Source organism: Gymnoscopelus microlampas (assembly GCF_963454915.1).
Source record: "Gymnoscopelus microlampas genome assembly, chromosome: 8".
In the NCBI taxonomy this organism is placed as follows: domain Eukaryota; kingdom Metazoa; phylum Chordata; class Actinopteri; order Myctophiformes; family Myctophidae; genus Gymnoscopelus; species Gymnoscopelus microlampas.
The window spans coordinates 25,033,911-25,056,936 of record NC_139945.1 but is presented as its reverse complement, the minus strand read 5'-3'; the positions used below and the strand labels follow the sequence as shown (position 1 = coordinate 25,056,936).

The window sequence follows — 23,026 nt, the reverse complement described above, 5'->3', positions numbered from 1 at the left end:
GTTCTGCTACTTTTGCTATTTTTTTATTTGAATCCTGAAAAGTACCAGTTTTGGACATATGAGGTTTCCACGTCATCAGTGACGATATACAAGCACAGAATAGTACAATTATTTGGTTTTGGTTCCTCAACATAGCAATATAAAACAACAAATAAAGAATAGCGGCAATAATAAATAATAAATAAATAATAGAGAATAGCAGACATAGTGCAAAGAGAGGATAACAAAGTAGCATAACGTATCCAGGCTACATTAGTCATACATTGGTCATAGCAGGCTTTGAGGTGCTTGAAGGTGTTGTGTGTACGGTATCTATAAATATCTTGGTATAAATATCTATTTACATGTACCGTACCTCTACGTATCTCTATGTGTACAGTATGTATATAAATATACATTGTGTGCATGTGTGAGTAAGCCATGTGGCCAAAAGGTCTGGAGCCTATCTCCTGTTTCTGTAGGGCAGTGGTTTTCAACCCTTTTCATATCAAGGTTATTTATTTGGCATTTGAGCGACGGATTCATCGCCATTTGATGAGATTTAGACTCTCAGGCCCAAGACTTCGAATGTTTTGATATCGTTGGATACTATTGGGTTCACAATTCCATGCTGTATTGATGTTGGTACCATAGGAGAGATGACAGGCACACGTTGATCAAAATGACAATTCTTCTATATTCTCTAATTGTGTAGACTTATTGTAAATTAAGTAATGCTGATGTTTCACAATAATATAACTCTTGAGAGCGTAAAATGAAACCAAATGGACCTTTATGGGTCCATTTGGTTTCATTTTACGCTCTCAAGAGAGTTAAAGATCTAGAAAGGGTCCATTTGGTTATCAACTCTCAATCATTTAGCTGGGGACCACCTGGAACCCCCTCAAGGACCACTGGTGGTCCCCGGACCACTGGTTGAAAACCACTGCTGTAGGGTGAGGCGACTTGATGTACATCCCCCAGCCATGAGGGTACGTCATAGGGACTTGTCCCACAATCCAACCCTTGATGCTGAGTGCCAAGCAGGGAGGTCCGGCAGGGTACCACTTTTATAGTCTTTGGTAAGACTCGGCCAGGAATTGATCCCCCAACCACCCAATCTCAGGGCGGACTGTATAACCACAAAGCCAATGAGCTGGTTTGTGAGTGCCAGTGTGCTTTGAATGGAAAAAAAACAGTACATTGAATGGAAACTGTAAACAGTGGTAACCCATTAAGACCGGGAAAGCATCTGTGTAATTTTAAGATTTCTTTGGCTATTCAAAAATAGCAGATATCCAACCTATGAGCTTGTAGATCTTCTATTTTTGAAAATGTGTGCAAATCTTTGAATATATAGGTTTTTTTTTGGGGACATTTTTTACTCCAAAATTTGCTTCTGGGGGGTCCCTGGAACAAAATATTTTGAGATGGAGGTCCATGGCCAAATACATTTTGCACCACTGATATAGCAATATAATGTTAGGATTTGGAAAATATTTTTAGATATGTATTTGGACCCCCAGAAGCAAAGATTTGAGTTTAAAAATATATATATTCAAAGATTTGCAAAATGTCCACATTTTTCAAAAATAGCCAAAGTACGAAATAATGGCAGATATACAAGCTCACAGCGCGTCACTTTGTGCCACGCTGCGAGCTTGTACATCAGCAATTTTTGAACATTTAAAAAAATCTTGGAAGTGTTTTTTAACACAAATCTTCTCTCCTGGGGGGTCCCTGCTGGCACAAAACCATTATTTTATACTTTGGCCATTCAAAAATAGTAGCTCTACAAGCTCATAGCGCTGCACCGAGTGCCGCGCTATAAGCTTGTAGATCTGCTGTTTTTGAAAAATCGAGACATTTGTTCAAATCTTTGAATATATATATTTTTAAGCAATTTTTATTAACTCAAATCTTTGCTTCTGGGGGTCCCTTGAACAAAACATTTTGAGATGGGGGTCCGTGGCCAAATACATATCAATTTGGGGGTCCTTGGCACAGACAAGTTTGAGAACTACTGAGCTATAAGGGGTCTTTGTTGAAGACCCCTGGTGTACAGTTTGTGGAAGCCACTGACCTAACGGACAGGTCAGACAGTCGGACCCCTCGTCCCCGGGGTCTCTGTACGTTCCTGGGCGACAGGTCTGCAGACTGGTGGGCCTCTGGGCTAATCTGCTCCCTGTCAGGCTCCAACGGGGAGCCACAGCGCCCCCACACAGCGAGGAGGTGCCGTTGCACAGGCGGCACCTCGATTGCCCAGGGGGAGAGGACTGACCAGGTGGACATGGGAGGGGCTGGGAAGTCCCTCTGTCTGGACAGTAGCTTCCTATTGGTTCAAGGCTCAGTGTGTTTGTTGTCACATACAGTACACATACTGTAGGCTATAATTAAAACACAGCAATTCTACTTATCCTTCTGCTTATAAATAGCAGGCATGTCACAATTATTACATAATCGCCTAATCGCAATTATTTGAGATCATCGCAATTATTTTTGCATAATCGTCAAAATTGTCATAATCATTTCCATGGTGAAAAATATTCAGAATTTTTTTGAGCATGTAGATCGGCTATTTCCACTATTAATGTTGTTTTGTATAAAGTATAAAGTTATTACATTATGTAAGTTATTTGTCATATCTGCCCTGTGCAACTTTAGTTTACGAAGCCTATAGAAGCCAAACAGAAATGTAATTTCTATCAATAATGTTCCAATGTTCGACAACAGAGACACAAACTTAATCGTTAATCACAATTATTTGAGCGAGTTAAGTTTCATAATCGTGACAGCCCTACTTGTGTGTGTACGTGTGTGTAATACTGTATATAATATGTCGAGTGTCGACTGACAATTTGTCGTAGAAGAAAATCTGACAAATTGTCAGTCGACTAAAAATATGTTAGTTTTGTCAAGTGATCAAAGGCAAACAAGAAGTAGTGAACCGCACACTGTGGCTCCCATGATGTGACTGTTTATTAAAGCTTCCAAACAAGTCAGTCTGAGAGGAAGAGCGCTGGCTCCAAACGTCACCTTGTTTGCCTTTGTGTTTGCATTTGATCTCTGTTTGTCTGGGACCATGGCACCTGCCTTCAAAAGGGTTTTGGATGCACGCGACTTCTTTTGATCCACTTTTGTCAAGTGACATCCCACTAGACTTTGTTGAAATTTTAGTCTGCATCAATATGAATACTGAACAATGTACTGCATGTCAGTGATTTTCAAACCTTATTTCCTTGGAACCCCCCTTTCTTACATCCGACAAAAGCTGAGACCACTACACACACGCGTGCGAGAGTGGAAACCTCAAGGTTCTCAGTTCGATCCTGGGCTGGAGGGCTCCCCCAGAGTTAGTGTCGAAGTGTCCTTGAGCAAGACACTGAACCCCTAATTGCTCCCGATGAGCAGGTTGGTGCCTTGCATGGTTTCCTTAGATAGCATATTATGTAGACAGATGCCAGGTCATTTGTAGACCTGGCATCCTACCTATCGTGTGTACAGTTCCAATGTACAGATTATAGATTTTTTTTAAATTATACTGTTTAGACTGATGGTAGGTTTTGATTTAACTATGATCCTTTTTATATGCGATGTAAGATGTTACCTTGTGTTTTCCTTGCTTATGGTAAATCGCTCTGGATTAAGAGCGTCAGCTAAATGCCTAAATTGAATATTTTTTAACATGTTTAAAATATTGGATTACACTACCTCTAAACAGACAAGGCCCCCCACCCTTGACCCCGGGTTGGGAAACACTGCTGGATTTGGATAAATATAAGTAAATATAAAGTCATAGAAATGTGGTTGTGTTGAGGTGCTACCTGCAGGACACTGGAAGCAGTGGGCAGAACACAGTGTGGAGTAGAACCCAGGGATGCAGTCAACACACTCTGTCTGGTTCATGTCAGCTTCTTTACCAGGCCCACACTGTGTACATGAGACACAATAAGTATAGTTACTTACAGATGGTCATTATTGTGACATCAATGCAATCAATTAATTTGTGTTTTATTGTCGTTTTTGTTTCAAAAATGTATTTCATAGCTTTTTGATCGAAGATATTTGCATTTGCTAAAGACTTATATTTAGATAAAGCTAAAAAAAGATAAGATATACGTTATACATTTATTTTGGATCTTGTGTTACAAATAATTATTTTTGCAACTTTCAGTTATTAAGAAGTGACTGTAACGTTGTATAATTATGTTTTTTAATCTCGTAAGGGATGGTTGGTACTGTACATACATACATACATACATACATACATACATACATACATTATACGAAAACAAACAAAGTATGTTATACTTTGTAGATGATAGAGAACATGTGATGCTTGTTTTAAAAGAAAAGACATTTCATACTGTATGCGTGTATGTGTATGTGTGTTATGTATGTACTGTATGTATGTATGTATGTATGTATGTATGTATGTATGTATGTATGTATGTATGTATGTATGTATGTATGTATGTATGTATGTACATACATAATACATACATACATATGACCAACTATATTGTATATTGTCTGTATTGTCCCACCTTGTCAGTGGCACTTAGCGTTAGATGTCAGAGTTGTCAAACAGTGTCACCTTCAGAGGGTACCCAGAGGGGCAGACGGAGCCTAAAGGGCAGGCCAGACACTGCAGGGGTCCTTCAGGAGAGTGTAGGCCAGGGGGGCATCGAGAGAGGCTCCCACTGTCTGGATCACAGGCGAAGCCAGCGGGACACAGGCGACAGTCCACCCGGTCCTCTGAACTGATCAGACCTGCCAAACAAGACTGCAACACACGCCACTGGATGTAGAACAATGTTCCATATCATCATTATACTGTACGGGCCCAAAATACCCAAGAGCATGGGTCTTCAACAGGGGGTCCGGAACCACTGGGGGTCCTCAGAGTTACTACAGGGTGGCCGCCACAAGCTTGTGAGCTTGTAGATTTGCTATTTATATTTCCCCCAGAATATACATAGATTCTGGGGTTCAAGTGGTTAAGTGTTGTGTTCTAACCCTTGATGATATGAGTTCAACAAAATTTCAACTTTCAACAAAATGTCAACAAAAATGTTCAGGTTCATCTACCTTGCAGTCTTTCATGCTGCTTTTCCCAGGGTAGAGGTTGAAGGTTCCTGCTGGACATCGACGAGGAGCAGACACATTTCCAGGACAACTAGATAAAGGAGAGACATTTTGTTATTACACACACTCAAATGAGTTAGCTTCATACTATTGCATATCAGCAGGGTTGGCCTGCAGTGGGTATGTGTTTTATCCCTGTTTCTGGTCAGACTGAATTAAAAACTTGCATTTCCTTTTTTGGGGAAAATATAGAATTACTGATGTTTATTTTGATAGTATCACAATATTTATCGATTGAATTAAAAATATATATTAAACCGGCCATAACGCTGGTTAGAGAGGCCCCCCCCCCCAAGCACTAATCATGAGCATCTGAGCAGCCATCACCTGGGTGAGGCTGAAACTGAATTTCCACCACGGGATTACAAAGGGCTAAAACGGTTAAGATGTTTTTTTTAAGGTTTTTACTAATCCAATCCTGCATATCAGGTTCCCAAAGCAGCCAAATAATAAATGGGTGATGCTTGATGCAATGCAGTTATTGTGGTCTATAATGTGAAGGGTGGTTATAGACTTACATATGACCAGAAGGACACTCCACGCACAGCTGATAGGAGAAGTATGTTCCTTTTGGACACAGACCAATATCATCTTCTCCACTGAAGAGAAAGTCTGTGCTCCCTTCAAATGAATCTTGCATAAATAAATGATACATGTATTTTTTTAAGCCCTTGTAACTGGGTCACCAAATCATTGTTTTTGTTGCAGTAAAACTCCTTTGCTTTAAAATGTAACTTTAACATTGAACACTGATTATCACAAAGCTTTAAAACGTCTAGTGAGCTTACCTGGGCTGAATGTATAGTATGTAGACTGTGTCAGTACAGGACAAATCCAACAAGATATAAAAAATAACACAGATACGATTTTACATAAGTACATCATTGTCACAAAATTCCCTATTGCTTCAGATAGTTTTTTTGTACAATTCCCCAGGAGCCTGTTTGTGTTCTGAGGAATGAAACTGAGAGGCTTCCAAGTCACTGAAAGTGAAATGTGAGCTTGAAATCGGATTCCCTGCCAAGTCACCGTTCGCTTTGACAACCATATGCAATTGTGTTCTCCTGTTACTGTACGCTTTCATAATACATGTGCATCTACGACAGCTTAACTGAATAATACACTCCCTTAATGAATTAACCATTACTTGTGTGGTCTGTGCAAAACTTTTACTGCAAGATTACATATTTATAAAGAGAATCTAGGAAGACACATTTCCAAAGCACCAGATAGAATTGTGGAATACAACAAAATGGGGCCTTGGGGCTGAATGTGAAATGTTTTTTTTTTTTGTCTTTTTTTATCAGGCATGGCAATGTTCTTTGAGGGAGGATGGTAGACGATGATCTCAGGAGAAATCAGTCTGTTTTTGTGGTACTGTAGATGAAGGCAGGCAGAGTGCTTCCTGTTTCCATTGGTGGGTGCATGGGGTGAGGTGAGGTGCATCTGCATTGGTGTGCATCTGCACATCTGCACCATGCCATCCTCAACTTCATATATTCCTCTCTATAATGCCATGTGTAAGTGGTATTCGGTAAGACTTTATATTAAGGTCGGGTCTATAACGCGTTATAACCACATTTATAATGCATTATAATGCACTTATAAGGCATTATAACACTTGTTATAAATGTTGATAAACATGCATAACAACTTATCACAAGGTTTATGAAGTATTATAATAATTCATTTAAGTGCTGGTCATAATGCATTATAAACTCAGTGGAACAGCACATACTGTTACTGTACCTGGTAGCACAACTACCAGGTAACACTTTACTTGAAGGTCAGGTCTACACTGCATTATAATTTACAATGCATTATAATTAATCATGATGCATTATAAAGCACTTATAATTCTTCATAACTCCTGTTATGAATGTTTATAATTATACATAACGTATAACAAATACACTTTATAACTGACTAAGTTAAGGTAGCTATAATGTGCTGTTTGTTCCACTGAGTTTATAATGCATTATGACCAGCACTTATAATACATTATGAATGTTGTTAAAGTTGTAATTAATGATTATAAACATCTATAATAAGTGTCATAATGCCTTATAAGCGCATTATGATGCATAATAAATGCGATTATAATGCATTATAGACTCAACCTTTAAGTAAAGTGTTACTGTATTATTAGTAGTACAATCCTAAGATAAAGCTTAGACATATGGGTTAGAGATATATAAATAATGCTCAATTGCAGCAGGTTCCAGCCATCAGCCGTTAGGCTGCTGAACAGGCCCTGAGCCCTATCGTCATCTTGTCTTGGACAGTAGTTCTCAAACATTTTCATGTCAAGGACATCCAAATATGTTTGGCCGCAGACCTCCATCTGGAAATGTTTTGTGCCAGGGACTCATCTTTTTTCTTTCTACAAGCTCATAACGTGTGGTGATGCTACACGTTGTGAGGTTGTAGATCAGCTATTATTTAGGCTATTTTCAAATAGAGGGATGAAGTGCTTGATTTCGACCCCTGGGGCACAGGCATTAACTCTTCATGTACTGTACATACTGCATGACTATGATTTACACTCCACTGCTGCTGCACTGGCATGACTTATGTATGCACCTCATATGTTGTCTGACATACAATATGATGCTAAGTGATGTCTTTCCACTGGCATAGCGAAACCTAGTATCTCCATATTTCAACTTTTTATGTTTCTTTGTAAATGAATGCCCGGCCTACTTCATCATAGAAAAGTGTCACACCAAAGTAGTGAAAATAGCAGATCTACAATTTGCGTTGTGAACTTGTAGATCGACTATTTTAACCATTTAAAAAAAGAATCTTTAAAAATAATAACCAAAAACCAACAGTTTTGGACATACAAGGTTTCTACCCGATGGTAGGCCCATGATGATTCTGCTGCTATTTATATCTGCTGCAAATGTTTTTTTTTTCTTTTTTGTCGCAACAGTTTTCTGAAAAACGTATGTTGCTATATATCATTGCTGTCGGGCAGAAACCTCTTATCACCATATTTTAACTTATTGTTTTTTCGTAAATTAACGCCCTACTTGATCACACTACAGCGTCACACAAAAGCATCAAAAGTAGCAGATCTAAAGCTCGAAATGTTTAATAATTTTTAATAATTGTAATAATTTTTTTTAACATATAACACTTTTGGCATCGAGTCTTGAACGTGGTATTCCTGAGACTGTAGCTGCTGTGTTGGTTTTTAGCGCACAATGAATGTCACGTGCCTTTTACTTGTAATTGGTATTGTTCACAATAAAGTTGAACCTTGAATTTTGAAATGTAGCAGTTTTGGACATATGAGGTTTCCACCCAACAGAGACGATATACAGTGTAGCTAAAATCTAAAATGACACAGATGCTTTCTCTGTTTTAATGGGTTAACAGGTGTAAGTGGGTGAAATGTATTTTTGTACAAGCTCTAGCATTTGTTGTTTTCAGGAAAAGAAGGGGGGCGGACAGAGAGAGAGAGAGAGAGAGAGCAAAGAAAGAAAGAAAAGAAACATGTCAAAGAAATATCTAAAGATATCTATATATATACACACATAATATAACATGAGGCTAGACATAAGGTGCAAAAAAATAATCACATAAGAAGGTAGTCTGTATAAGACCAAAACTGCAAGTAAAAATCCAAATGGTAGATCAGTGGTTCTCAACCAGTGGTCCGGGGACCACCAGTGGTCCTTGAGGCGGGTTCCAGGTGGTCCTCAGCTAAATGATGGAGAGTTGGTAACCAAATGGACCCTTATAGATCTTTAACTCTTGAGAGCGTAAAATGACGGGTCCATTTGGTTTCATTTTACGCTCTCAAGAGTTCAATTATTGTTAATTTAATTTAAAAAATGTTATTTTGATCAACGTGTGCCTGTCATCTCTCCTATGGTACCAACATCAATACAGCATGGAAAAGTGGACACAATCTTATCCAACGATAACAAAATATTCAAAGTCTTGGGTCTGAGAGTCTATAAATCTCATCAAATGGTTATGAATCCTTGGCTCAAATGCCGAAATAAATAATGGACCTTGATATGAAAAGGGTTGAAAACCACAGATCCACAAAGGAAAGTAGTCCGCAAATCCACAAGAATGGAGATAATCCAACATAAGGACTAACAGTCTGTCAAAGGAACATGTGCCAGTGTGGCAGGCCAGCCTGGTGACAGGCAGGCAGGCGCTGTTCAGGCCTTGTTCAACAGTCTGATGGTCGCCAGGTGGAAGCTGTTCAGAAATCTGGTGGTCTTGCCGTTGCCAATGCCCCTTATGTGTATTTAATATTGTGCCTTCTTGTTATCTGGCTTTTGTGTTCCTTGTTTCATTCTCTATTATTTACCCTTTATAATTATGTTCTCGTACAAAAAAAAGAAATTCACCCACTCTTTTACACTCTGTTAATATTGTGCCTTCTTGTTATCTGGCTTTTGTTTTCCTTGTTTCATTCTCTATTATTTACCCTTATAATTATGTTCTTGTACAAAAAAATAGATTCAACCACTCTTTTACACTCTGTTAACTTGTGACGTGACAAATTAAGTTGAATTTGAAGTTGCTATATCTGTTTTGTATCAATGAAATGTTTCCATCATATTTGATGATAGCATATGATTACCTGGCCTGTAAAGCAGTCAGGTGTAATGTATGGAAATTACTTTTTTCTTCATCTCCCACCATCTTATCACCAACCACATCCTCACCACGTGTTTCTTACCCTATGCGGGCACATGCAGCAGAACGTAGGCACATCACACATGCAGGTGTTAACGACACAACACATTAGCGAAAGATATATTGAAGAGTTACTACTTACTTACTTACTTATTTACTTACTTATATTCAACAGTAGAAATCAGGAGCATTAAGCAATGACAGCCTCACTCTGCTTCACATTGCTCCTTCTTTGTGGGACTCAAGGTAATACTTCAAAGTACTTCTTGCCTGTAGATTCAAATCATTGAAAACAAAACTTGTGTTTAAATTGTGTTGAGATATGGTATGTATCTTTACACACGCATATGATGTACTAAATATAATAATGCAACACCATGCAGACTTCCAACGTATCCTTATAAAATAACACTAGGCACCTATGGTACTATAGGGCTGCAACTGCTGTTCTTATTCTTTTTTTATCAATTTAATAATTGCTAAATATGTTTTTTAATACAATTTGTTTCATTTTTTTATTTATCAATGAATCGACACATCGCTATTTCTACTATTTAAAAGAATTGTTGAAAGAAAAGCAAAATAAAATAAAAATCTTCAAAATGTGATTATTTATATTGAAATCGATTATATATATATATATATATTTTTTTTTTTTAAATAATTGATTATATCCATTAGCTCGATTAACTGTTGCAACTCTAATTTGCTACACTTTAAGCATACATTATTGTTATTGCAGGTTTTGCAACCTGCTTGGAAATCATGACTGTGGTAGTGGGGAATCCACTTAGATTGAACTGCACTTACGAGTGCTCCTCTGGATTTGTCCGCGGCTGCTGGAGAAAAGAACGAGACACGAGACAACCCTGCCTGTCTATTCATTCTACCATTCATCCACCGAGAGACAATCAAAGCAGTTGCACAGTATCATATCATGTGTCAAGGGTGTCCATGAACGATCTAAATGACAACTATACTTGTTACACAGAGAAAGCAGATGACCCAAAGCTCCAACAACATATACAACGTGTGGTTTATCTTCAGCCTAAAGGTAGAGAGACTTACAGTAGTAGGTTGTATCTCTTGTCTTTATCCAGTGTTGGAAAAAGTACTAAAATGTTTTACTTCAGTAAAAGTATCAATACTGCAATGTAGAAATACTACTACTACTACTACTACTACTACTACTACTAATAATAAGTAAATGTTCAAAATTCAAAGTGTACTTGAGTAAAAGTACATAAGTATTGGTATCAGAATGTACTTAAAGTACCAAAAGTAAAAGTACTCGTTATGCAGAAGGTCCCATTTCACAAGTTTTCAAATGCATAACATGTGTAAAAATCCTTTGAAATTAGCAGATCTACAAGCTCACAACAAGTCGCTTCGCGACGCGTTGTGAGCTTGTAGATCGGCTATTTTCAAATTGCCAAAGTTTAAATTGGCCTGAAGCGGTTTTGTAATAATAATCAAAATCTACAAAGTAACTATTTATTAAAAGTATTGCAAATAGGAAATACTCCAGTACCTCAAAATTGTACTTAAGTACAATACTTGAGTACATGTGCTTAGTTACTTTCCACCACTGTCTTTATCAAGAAACAGCACAATAAGTAATTGCATTGAAACTGCTGTTCTATCATCACCAGCTTCTCCAAGTCCAATAAAGCCAGTCCCAGACCGGACAGCTGTCCCTAAGACAGGTGAGAATCCAAGACATCGGTCATACATGCAATAAAATATGTTCAAATCTCTCATGTAATTTATTTCTATGTTTCTAGTATCTTCACCAGGAAGAGACCATAACCCTAACTGGACATTGCCCCCTACGGGTGTAACAGGTGAGCCTTAGGACATTGGTCATTATGTATAAAAATGTACGCAAAAATGTATGGCTATTGGCTAACATCATATTTTCCATGTTCTCATCTCCTGCAGAACCCCAATATTCAGGTGAGGGTGAAAGGATATCATCTGTGTCTATATATGTCACTATGTATTTTGATGCCAATACTCTTGTACTCCTGTTTTAATACAGGACTTATACTTGTAACAGTAGGGAGAGTATTTCTATATTGTGGTATTACTACTTTTGCAAAAAAAAAATCACTGCTGTGCCATATGTTGATTTTGTCATTTCAATACATGTTTGTGTTTGTGTTGTCACGATAACAGGAGAGTTCAGTGGAATCAAAGTGTTGGCAGCTGTTACTATATCTGCAGCCATGGTTCTGGCAGCGCTGGCTGTTTACTTGTGCATGAGCCGAAACAGACAGAGGCGGAACGCTAAAGGTGATTACAGCCCACGTATATTATGAATAGTAAACAGACATAACCTTAAATCCAGAGTCATAATAAGAGAAAGATGTGTGTATTCATGGTTGTTTTAATCATATTATGTGCATTCCAGGGGAGCCTGTTCTTTCCCTTTCAGAGTAAGTTAATAATTTATATACTGTACTGTAAGTGAGTGAAATTAAATACGGCTAACAGTGAGTAACAATTATGATCATTTTCTTTTACAATATATCAGTGGTTCTTAACCTGTGGGTCGGGACCCACATGGTTTTGGGGGGTAAATAGCCGATCAACAAGCTCACAACGCCTCGCTTTGCGAGGCGCTGTGAGCTTGTAGATCGGCTAATTTCACAATATGTATCTGTGGAACCGAAAATGTAATGCCTTAACTCAAACATTCCAAGTACTTATCAGAGTGGGGGGTCCCCAGCTCAAATATGATTATTTTCGGGGGTCGCGGCCTGAAAAGGTTGAGAACTTCTGTAATATATTACTGAATGTATTATTGTACTTAAACTGTGTTCCTTTGAACAACATCTTTCCAGCTCATCCATGGATTCTCGGCCGGTCCTCTCTCCAACTAAGGGTAAACATTTTGTAATGATACAACGTTGTATTTCACACTTGAAATCCTTTGAAAATAGCAGATCTACAAGCTTACAGCGTGTTCCAAAGCGACGCGTTGTGAGCTAGTAGATCGGATATTTTCAAATTGCCAAAGTATATATTTAGGTCTGAAGTGGTTTTGGAATAATAATCAAAATCTACAAAGTAACTAGTAACTAAAGTTTTCAAATAATTAGAGTGGAGTAAAAGTACAATATTTGCCTTTAAAAGGTAGGGTAAGTGATATTTTTTGGTTAAAACAAAAAGTATTTTGTTAAAAGGTTAAAGCACTATATTCTGATAGTAATCACTGCTATAGAGTGTTTGTTCAGTAACAGGAGTCTCCCGGTCTCTCCAGCTCTTTAATAAACAGAAAATACATTTTCCGGTAGGTGTCAAAATCTCAGCCAATCAGGAGAAAGTACCCATTTTTAAGCTTCATTTTTATAGTGTTCCAGTTCCAATTTTGCCTTAGCGAATACAAGAAGACTCACCCCAATACAAACTCACCCCAACTGAAAAAGGAAAACTCACCCCGGGGGTAGGAACACTCACCCCGGGGGGTGGGTAAACTCACCCCAGGACCTGAGAAAACTCACCCCGGAACACTCACCCCGGGGGTAGGAAAACTCACCCCGGGGGTAGGAAAACTCACCCCAGAAAAACTCAATGGTGTAAAGTACAGTGAGTTTTTGTTTTGTGGGTGGGTTTAACCTTTCCCCTCTACACCAAGTCTGTATGTTTAAAAAAGGCACATCTACCGGCTTGTGAGCTTTCCTTTTTCACAGAATGCTTTCATAATGAGACACGTTTAATCCATACTGGATTAAATTCTGTCTTTGAAGGTATAGAATTACCAAATTATGTTGTTCAATGATATTTTTGTGTTTAAAATATTGTCATCATTGTCCATGTAGACAGGAGGCAAGATTATATTGATTTCAGCAGAAATGCAATGCAATGCAATGTTCTATACTGTTATCATTTATACCAGCAAAGTAGTAGGTAACTAAATATCCTAGGTAAAAATAGGGAAAAGTGTTTAATGCATGTTTTACAATAGTGAAATGTATATCTAATAGTAACTAAAGTTCAATAATGCTTACAATAGTGAAATGTATATCTAATAGTAACTAAAGTTCAATGCTTACCAAAAGCTTTTCTCACAAATGTGTTCACACAGAAAACAAAACATTATACCTGTGTTTTACCTTCACTGGAGTTTTTCTTTGTTAAGTAAGTATTTGTTTGCATTATACACATTGGAATGTTCACTTTTCTGATGAAATCTACCTTGTATTTAAAGCACTTTAATTAGCTAAATGTAATTTAACAACATAATTTGACATTGGAATGTTCATTTCTCTGGGTTCCTACGTTTGTTTGTTTGTTTGTTTGTTTGATGGGGGGCACAGGAGTGAAGGGGAGGAGGGGAGTTGACCACTTAACACTAATATCCCATTCCACTTAATGATTCATTGTTTGATATCTAATAGGTGGATGGGGCAAGGTGTGGAGCTGGAGACACATAGCAAATGACCATGCTATTTGCTATTTGCATTCCTTGTTCACTTTTCTGATGAAATCTACCTTGTATTTAAAGCACTTTAATTAGCTAAATGTAATTGAACAACATAATTTGGTAATTCTATACCTTCAACGAAAGAATTTAATCCAGATATGGATTAATCCAGATATGGATTAAACATCATTATGAAAGCATTCTGTGAAAATGGAAAGCTCACATTATGAAAGCATTCTGTGAAAATGGAAAGCTCACAAGCCGGTAGATCTACCTTTTTTTAAACATTGGGGTGAGTTTTCCACACAGTTGGGGTGAGTCTTCCGGGGTGAGTTTTCTCAGGTCCTGGGGTGAGTGTTCCTACCCCCGAAAATCTTGGGGGTGAGTTTTCCTACCTCTGGGGTGAGTTGGTTTTGGGGTGAGTCTTCTTGATACCCTCATTTCTTAGTGTCATCACTTCCAATTTCACTTGTTTAATCTATATCCTGATTGAGTTCTCTGTCCTAAATGGATAAAATTGGAAATGAAACTGAAACGAAAATGCACTTTCTGTTTTCTAAAGAGCTGGAGAGACAAGGAGATTCCTTTTACTGAACAAACACTTTATAGCAATGAGTACTATCACAATATAGAGCTATTTAACACTTATTTTGTAGTGGAGTAGAAGTAGTGGAGTAGAAGTAAAATTATTGCAAATTGGAATGACTTAAGTAAATAAAAAATAAATGTACTTAGTTACTTTCCACCACTGGTATTTCATAGATATTTTGCTGCTCAAACTGATGGTTTTCTATTCCACAGGGCCAACATCAGCAAAATGTGAAAAGGTGACACTGAGAATTCCTACACCAGGTTAGATGATGTTCATTAAAATCACCATAGTGTGTTGTTGTCTCTCTGACTACAAGACACATGCCTGATTTATACTTGGTTGTGGTGTCGCACACCGATAATAGCAGCTCTACAAGATTGTAGATCTGCTATTAACAACTGTAAATCAGTGGTTCTCAAAGTGCGGTCTACTCTGGGGACCCCCAGGGGTCTTTCCGTGGGTTCCAGGGGTCCTCAGCAAAATCAGTTTAACTAGGCCCCATTTTATACTTTGGCTATTAAAATATAGCCGATCTACAAGCTCACAACGTGTCGCGATGCGTGTTGTGAGCTTGTAACTCTGCTATTTTGTATTGAAAACTTTTGAATAAGTTTGCAAAAACACGTTTGCAACAAACATGAACACAAATCTTCTCCTGGCACATTTTTTTTTCAGATGGAGGTCCAGGGCCAACATCCAAAATCAATTTGTAGTTGAAAAATGAAAAAGGTTTGAGAACTTCTGCTATAAATCTGCACTATATTTACATTGTTTTTGTCAGACAGTCAGAGTGATACAGAGGTTCCGTATGCTGACATCATGATCGCAGTGCGTGGGGCCAGTTCACCAGAGCTCACTCAGGTCTGCTACCTGACTACTGGAGATCCAACGGAGGTGAGGGGACACATGTAGGGTGCAACAGTTCATCCAACTAATTGATTTAATTGATACAAAAACACAATTTAGTAAAATAATTGATTAATAATCAATTGGGCAGGTCATTATAGGCGAAAATTTGTCATGATGCAATACATTGTGAGCTTGTAGATCTGCTATTTTCAGCATATTTGAATTATATTATATATTATATATGATTATATTATTTTAGCATAACATCGTTTTGTGATGAAGTATAAATAACACAAGTGGTTACTTGATTTGTTGATATACATATGTTTTTGTAATTAATATATATAGCTTTTTTTTTTCATAAATCAGTGCTATTGAACACCCTTTACGTGTGTGTGTGTTGGTAAAACAAATGTTGAACCAATGAAAAGTATTAAAAAGCTCATCTGACAAAACCAGCTAACTCCATTGGATTCTCAAACCATAGATATAGAAACCTAGATACCTCATTGGCCTCTGCAGTTCATTGGAGCGACCTGTATCGCAATACAAGGCTCTGGCGGCCGCCATAGAAGGCAAGCTGTGACTCAAAGTCACTACTGGCCAATCACAGCGCGTTGACTACTGGCCAATCACAGCACGTCTAACTGACTACTTGCTGCGCGGCTGCCTCTTATGAAAAGACCCGCCCCCACCTGCCTCTGATTGGCCTACCAAACGTCCCCTTCTGTGACGCACGCGGATGCTTGCCTTCTCTAAAATGGCGCCCAAAATACAGCTGCCTCAGAGCCGGAAGAGGCGTCTACCTTTATATGTCTATGCCTCAAACTTTCTGCTAAACCCAAGCCCCCAGAACCCGGTGTTTGCATTGAAGCGAATTGGACATGCTGGCCATTCATAGGTACTGCAGCTTAAAACGGATGGGGCCACTGTACAATGAACGAGTGAAAACGGTTTCGACCAATGAGCTCGACTCACGAGCTTGCACACAAGCTTGCGCACGGGGCGGCGCACCTCTGTGACGTAAAAAGCGTCACTTCTGTGACGCAGAACGTGTCACAGTGGCCCCAAATAGGCTACGCCCATCACACTTTCCAACCCGGAAGAAGGGGTGATTTCACCTCATGCGCTGGGTGAGCAACTCAATGCAAGTGGATGGGAGGCGATATCCGGTGCCCTCTATTATTTTTAACTCTATGGCAAAATCAGCTAACTCCACCAGACGGAGGTGGAGTTAACAGGTTTTGCTGACTCCAGGCTCCACCCCCTTTTGACCTCCAACCTCATTGAGAGCTTGGAGGTCCATTCAGCTGTTCTTATCAATGATGAACAAAACCTCCTAACTCCACTTTTTGTTTTGTTTTTTAATATCCTGAAAAATTAACATTTTGGAGTTAGCTGATTTCTACCCGACAGCAGAGATATATAACAAGCTTTTAATCAACGAAGTAACCGATAGGATAATCGCTAAGAAAATTATCTATAGTTGCAGTGCGGGATTCAAACCCAAGCCTCCCATGTAAACTAGACAACTACCGCTCAGACAGTGGAGTGCAGTCCTTGTCCATGTGTAGTTTATTGGACTTCATTAAAATAGCAGGAAAGCTGAGAGGGAAGGCTACTTAGGCTAGGTAGGAGGAGCCATTTGTAACTCTTGTTTCGAAAAGTCAGTATTATTAACTCCACCTTTTGTCTACTTTCTTCCTTATCTTTCCTCTTCTTTCTAAACTGCCCCCTGATGGCTTAGAAGTCAGAGACAGACACATATTATGCTTTAAAATAAATGTCTATAAAAACTGTCTTCTTACCTCTTCTTTCTAAATTGTCCCTTGATGGCTTTGAACTTCGTATTGGTTAACAGACCCGGCATGCAGTGCGCTCACCCACCGTCCACACCTGCCCTACACCACCACAGGCACACACACACACACACACACACACACACACACACACACACGTTGACAGAGCAGACACCGAACTGAGTTTTGAGCATTATCCTAGTCCTAAATTCTAACTAATTATTGTAATAAACACAAGACATTAATAAACACATGTTCTTTCTTTGCTGGAGCAAAATTAGCAACATGTGACTCGCCAGCTGGCCGACCTTCTTCAGGGGGCGTGGCGTCGAGAAAAGATGTTGATTTAAATATAGGATACTCAAAGAATAATAATAATAAAAACACACCTCTTGAGATGAAAATCACTGGTTCTCGTCTTGAGTTGCGTTCACAACACATGACCTCGAGTTCCGGGACGTTCTGGCCAATAGAAATGTATTGTAGGCGGGACTCAGTAGCATGACGTAACTTTAAAATAGCAGATCTACAAGCATGGCATCCATGACGCATTGTGAGCTTGTAGATCTGCTATTTTCGGAACGTGACAAACGTTCAAGTGACGAAGCAGATAGATATATAGATAGATAGATAGATAGATAGATAGATAGATAGATAGATAGATAGATAGATATATAGATAGATAGATTTTTTTATTTTCGTTTATTTTCGTGTTCTGCAATCCGATAGTGTACAATTTATTGATCTATCCATTTGGTTCAATTTTATACACTCTCGGATGTTAAATGAACACAGGGTTTTGTGGATACAAGAAGAGTGGGCATTAAAGGAAGGGTGGGCACCTTGATCTTCACAAGACCATTTTCCAATTATTATTATTTTATTTATTTTTGCTATGATTTATCAGTTTCAAGGCTCAGCCAAGGGATTTGTTACATAGGCCTATGTCATGGCTGTCATTTATACTTCCATCCATTTGGTTCATATTTGTAAACTCTCGGATATAAATTAACACTGAGGGTTTTGCTACTATGATGTATCAGTTTCAAGGCTCAGCCAAGGGATTTGCTACATGAGTCCAGTGGTGGAAAGTAACTGAGTACATTTACTCAAGTAGCCTAACTACTTCTACTCCAACACATGAGTCTGATTTGTATTTCCCCTCCAGATGTGGAGGGAGCAGGCATCATGTCTCAGTCCCATTCCCAGGACATCAGGAGGAGGACAGTGTCCCCTGCAGACATGCCGTTCTGCAGACAGGCTGCATGTCCACCCTAGAGAGACAGACAGGCTGCATGTCCACCCCAGAGAGACAGACAGGCTGCATGTCCACCCCAGGGAGACTGTCACCCGGAAAATGAGCACCAACTCCGAGTATGCTGTCATCACCTATTCTTAAATAAAAGATCATAACTGATGTGGGATCGGTTTGCCTTGATTACCTAGGCTAGGTAAAAATATATAAATTTGTAGTCCTACAAATTAATATGCTTTTAATTATATGTGTTTTATTAAGACGTGTGTAACTATGTTTGTCTTTTGTTCCGTTTTCCAATAAAAAAAAAAGTTTGACATTGTCCGTGTCTGTTTTGTGGTGAATGGAATGAGCCTCGTCTGTACCCGTCGTTGTATTCCGTTGCGTAGTAGCCCTGGCCTGATACATGACTGTCATATCATGACCGTTATGGATGAACTTCAACCTGGTGTTTGCACTTTTTTTATTTACAACTTGTACATCTACATAAACGTTTATATTTCAAATGTAAAGTGCTCACTTTATGGCCACGGACCTTACAATTATGTACGGGTCCTCAAAAGTACGCGTATCTTCCGTATTATTAAATAAAAAGCATTTTATTGCGATTGGTGGCCATTTTCTCTGTATTTTTGCCTAATGCTTTCATACGCGACCTTATTGGTTGGGAGGTGTATTGCACCTGATACATTATGAGAAAATGGCCACCAATTGGATTAAAATGCTTTTTATTTAACAATACGCAAGATACGGGTATTTCTGAGGCCCGTACATCATTTTAACATAAGTGGCCATGAGGTAAGCACTTTAAATTTGAAATTTGAACGTTTTTGTATATGTACTACGGGCTGTAAATGAAGAAATTACAAACACCAGGTTGAAGTTCATCCATGACGGTCGTGACAGAGAACCGTCGTGTGATCCATAGTTGCGTAGCAACACACATAAACAACACTCAAGTTGCTGACGGGATGAGAGCTGTGCGTATTACACACAGATATACGTTCAACGGTGAGTTGTTTTGTGTGATAGTCTATGGCTCTGTTTATAAGTAGCTAGGCCTAGGCTATGTCAAGTAGATATTTGAATAATGATGCATGTTAGGCACATCTACTCTACTGTTCAGTGTGTTATCTTTGCTAATTTATCCAACGTAACTCGTTTCCAATTTCCACCATTGCCACCATGGAAAAACGACGCTATTAAGTCATTCTAATGAGACATTTAATTTCGGGAAATAATGATTTGCAGCTCTAGATGATATGACTAACAAAATGACTCAGTTCTGCAAAATGAATGAATGAATTTAGTAGATGGGTTTCTCAAAAATAATGACAATCTTTTAACTACTGAATATAAACACCACCACAACTACTGTAGCCTACAGTGGTGAACAATAGTATATTGTTGTTATCATTATAGTGCTTGCAGGGTGGCCTTTTATCAAAATGACATTGGTATCCTAAAATAATTAGTTGATATTCTCATTATGTTTGAGATACCAAGTCATTCTGAGATGTTTATTTTGTATTTGATTTGACCATGCCTTCCTGCTATTTGACCTGTTCTGTGCTCTGTTCTCCTCTCTTTCCTATTATAACTCTTCATGTAACTGCAATTTTGAGAGCTCACAAAAATAGACCTGTAATCATGTGATGCGAGTGACAATGAGGTTGTTTCTGATTATGGTTCATTATAATGACTTAGGCTATAGGATCTGTTTATTTCTTTTGGTTGGTGCTCGAAAATATTCCACATTAAAGGTAGGGGAGGTGATTTTTTTTGGGTTAAAATACGTTTTTTTTTTTTTTAAATAGCTCGTTAGAGAGCACCGAAGTCTGACGTCACTGCCACTAGAGGTCGCTGTTTCACGGGTTCGTGGCTTTATTTTTTGTGTTGAAATCCCCATTTGGGAATCTTAGATCACGTCAAACTCTGTTCCAAACATAAACACACCACCCAGGCGTTTTTGTCAGGGGGGTGGCTCTGCATCGTGTATGATATTCATTCATATTTGATACAGCCTGTTTCTGGCGAAAAATTTAATTAATTCTGCCTTAAAAGTCTTAAGAACTACTACTTCCGTGCTCTATTCTGGTAGTACTCATTAGTAGCCTACTTATTAAACAGAACATTTATTTTCAGGTGCAGGATACCAATTTTATCCAATCAGGATAGAGAACTCAGTCGGGATGCAGATTAAACAAGTGAAATTGCAAGTGATGACACAAAGAAATGAGCAGACAAAATTTGAACTGGAACACTATACAGATTTAGCTGATAAATGGGTACTCTCTCCTGATTGGCTGAAAGTGTGTCACCTTATAGCATACCTGAAATGTATTTTCTCTTTATTAAAGAGCTGAGAGACACTGAAGAGACATGGATACCCCATGTTACTGGACAAACACTATAGCAATGATTATATCGGTATAGTGCTTTAGCCTTTTAACAAAAAAAGTTTTGTTTAAACCAAAAAATATCTCTTACCCTACCTTTAATTTCATTTTTTCCAAATGAGAAATTACACTAAAATATACAATGGGGGGAAAATACACATAACTTATCCTGTTTATATCATTACTGCAAGTTATCACTGGCACCCTGAGCACCAAGAGAGGATGGCGGTGCCTTTCTCCAACACACGCCTGCGTGTCCCCTGTGGGTTTGCTGCTCTCCTGGAAAGTCTGGCCAGAGAGGTTCTACGAGACCAGCCTGAAGACATCCCTGCCTACGCTGCACTGCACTTTGACGGCCTTCTGAAGGAAAGAGAAGGTAACATTACAGTATAATGTAGTAGTTTATATGAGTCGTTCTAAAAGTCCTTGAGGGGGTTCCAGGGGGTCCCCTGCTAAATGATTGATAGTTAGGAAACAAATGGACCCATACAGGTCTGTAACTCTGCTAGTGTACAAATGGACCCAATTGGTTCCATTTGTACACTGGCCACGCTATTTGTGTGTGTGTATGTGTGTGTGTGTGTGTGTGTGTGTGTGTGTGTGTGTGTGTGTGTGTGTGTGTGTGTGTGTGTGCGTGTGTGTGTGTACGTGTACGTGTACGTGTGTGCGTGCGTGCGTGCGTGCGTGCGTGCGTGCGTGCGTGCGTGCGTGCGTGCGTGCGTGCGTACGTACGTACGTGCGTGCGTGCGTGCGTGCGCGCGTGTGTGTGCACGCGTGTGTGGAAAATATTTGCCTAATCTTGACTCAGCTTTACTTTCTGTTTGTTTACAGAGAGTGGCATGGACTATGCTGAGTGGACTGCCAAACTTGAAGACAGATTCTACAACAACCATGCATTCAAGGCTGGTCGTACATCACCAAAAGTATGCCCTATCTCATTGAAATGAATTTGCTTTATGAAACCCATCAGAGTAATTCATACAGTGATTGTCTGTTACATAACCCTCACTATACCTATAAGTGCTGTTAATATGCACACTCATAGTATGCTGTGGCTTTTATTCAGTGGTGGAAAGTAACTAATTACATTTACTCAAGGACTACTTAAGTACAATTTTGAGGTACTTTTACTTCTACTCCACTACATTTTAAAGGCAAATATTATACTTTTGCTCCACTATAATTATTTGACAACTTTTACTTTGTAGATTTTAATTATTATTACAAAACACACATTAACCACTTCACCACTTCATATACATTTCATCCATTTGAAAATAGCCGATCTACAAGCTCACAATGCGTCGCAATGCGACGCTTTGTGGCCTTGTAGATCTGCTATTTTAAAAAAAAATCATATATTTTATACATTTTTGAAAACTTGTGAAACGTGACATTCTTCATAATGAGTACTTTCTACTTTTGGTACTTAAAGTACGTTTTGATACCAATACCTTTGTACTTTTACTCAAGTAAATTTTGAATTCCGGACTTTTACTTGTAACAGAGTATTTCTACATTGCAGTATTGATACTTTTACTTGAGTAAAAGATGTGAATACTTTGTCCACCACTGCTCTTATTTCAAACAGGTCAGTCCAGTGAAAGAAGCTGCAACAGAGAAGACAACAACCTCTGAGTGAGTCTCACCTCTATCAGTGTACAAATGGGTCCATTCACGGGTCCATTTTGGCTCCATTTGAATTCTAACTATCAGTCATTTTAGCTGGGGACCCCCTGGAACCCCCTCAATGACCCACTTTGATAACCACTGTCATAAAATGAGGCTTTTAAATCAAATAAAAGCTTTTTCCACATATTGAATGTTTCTCCCTTCAACTCTATTTATCTTATGCATCGTTTTCAGAGAAATGTCATCTGCATGTCAAACTGAAGACGATACCTCGTATCC

At 38.7% G+C, this 23,026-nt stretch overlaps 2 protein-coding genes across 2 annotated transcripts; both read left to right on the top strand.

Annotated features, from left to right (window-relative positions):
- Window positions 1-9,859: 9,859 nt before the first annotated feature.
- On the top strand, window positions 9,860-18,994 carry LOC311050311 (uncharacterized protein). Its single transcript, XM_084064323.1, has 11 exons — window positions 9,860-10,038; window positions 10,535-10,846; window positions 11,445-11,498; window positions 11,577-11,636; window positions 11,734-11,748; window positions 11,971-12,087; window positions 12,206-12,230; window positions 12,639-12,679; window positions 15,023-15,073; window positions 15,595-15,707; window positions 18,630-18,994. Exons 1-11 carry the CDS (start codon window positions 9,990-9,992, stop codon window positions 18,858-18,860), a joined length of 1,068 nt encoding a protein of 355 aa, XP_083920449.1. The 5' UTR covers window positions 9,860-9,989; the 3' UTR covers window positions 18,861-18,994.
- A 2,343-nt stretch (window positions 18,995-21,337) lies between these two features.
- LOC311050526 (sperm surface protein Sp17-like) lies at window positions 21,338-22,757 on the top strand (the record flags this gene model as incomplete). Its single annotated transcript, XM_084064611.1, has 3 exons — window positions 21,338-21,491; window positions 21,947-22,038; window positions 22,707-22,757. 3 exons carry the CDS (start codon window positions 21,338-21,340, stop codon window positions 22,755-22,757), a joined length of 297 nt encoding a protein of 98 aa, XP_083920737.1.
- Between the last annotated feature and the right edge of the window lie 269 nt (window positions 22,758-23,026).

Bases quoted from the DNA above. Each gene is read 5' to 3' on its own strand.
- LOC311050311 (XM_084064323.1), top strand. From the start codon at position 9,990: ATGACAGCCTCACTCTGCTTCACATTGCTCCTTCTTTGTGGGACTCAA. The intron at 10,039-10,534 runs GTAATACTTCAA...TTGTTATTGCAG, and splicing joins CCTTCTTTGTGGGACTCAAG to GTTTTGCAACCTGCTTGGAA. The intron at 11,499-11,576 runs GTGAGAATCCAA...CTATGTTTCTAG, and splicing joins GACAGCTGTCCCTAAGACAG to TATCTTCACCAGGAAGAGAC.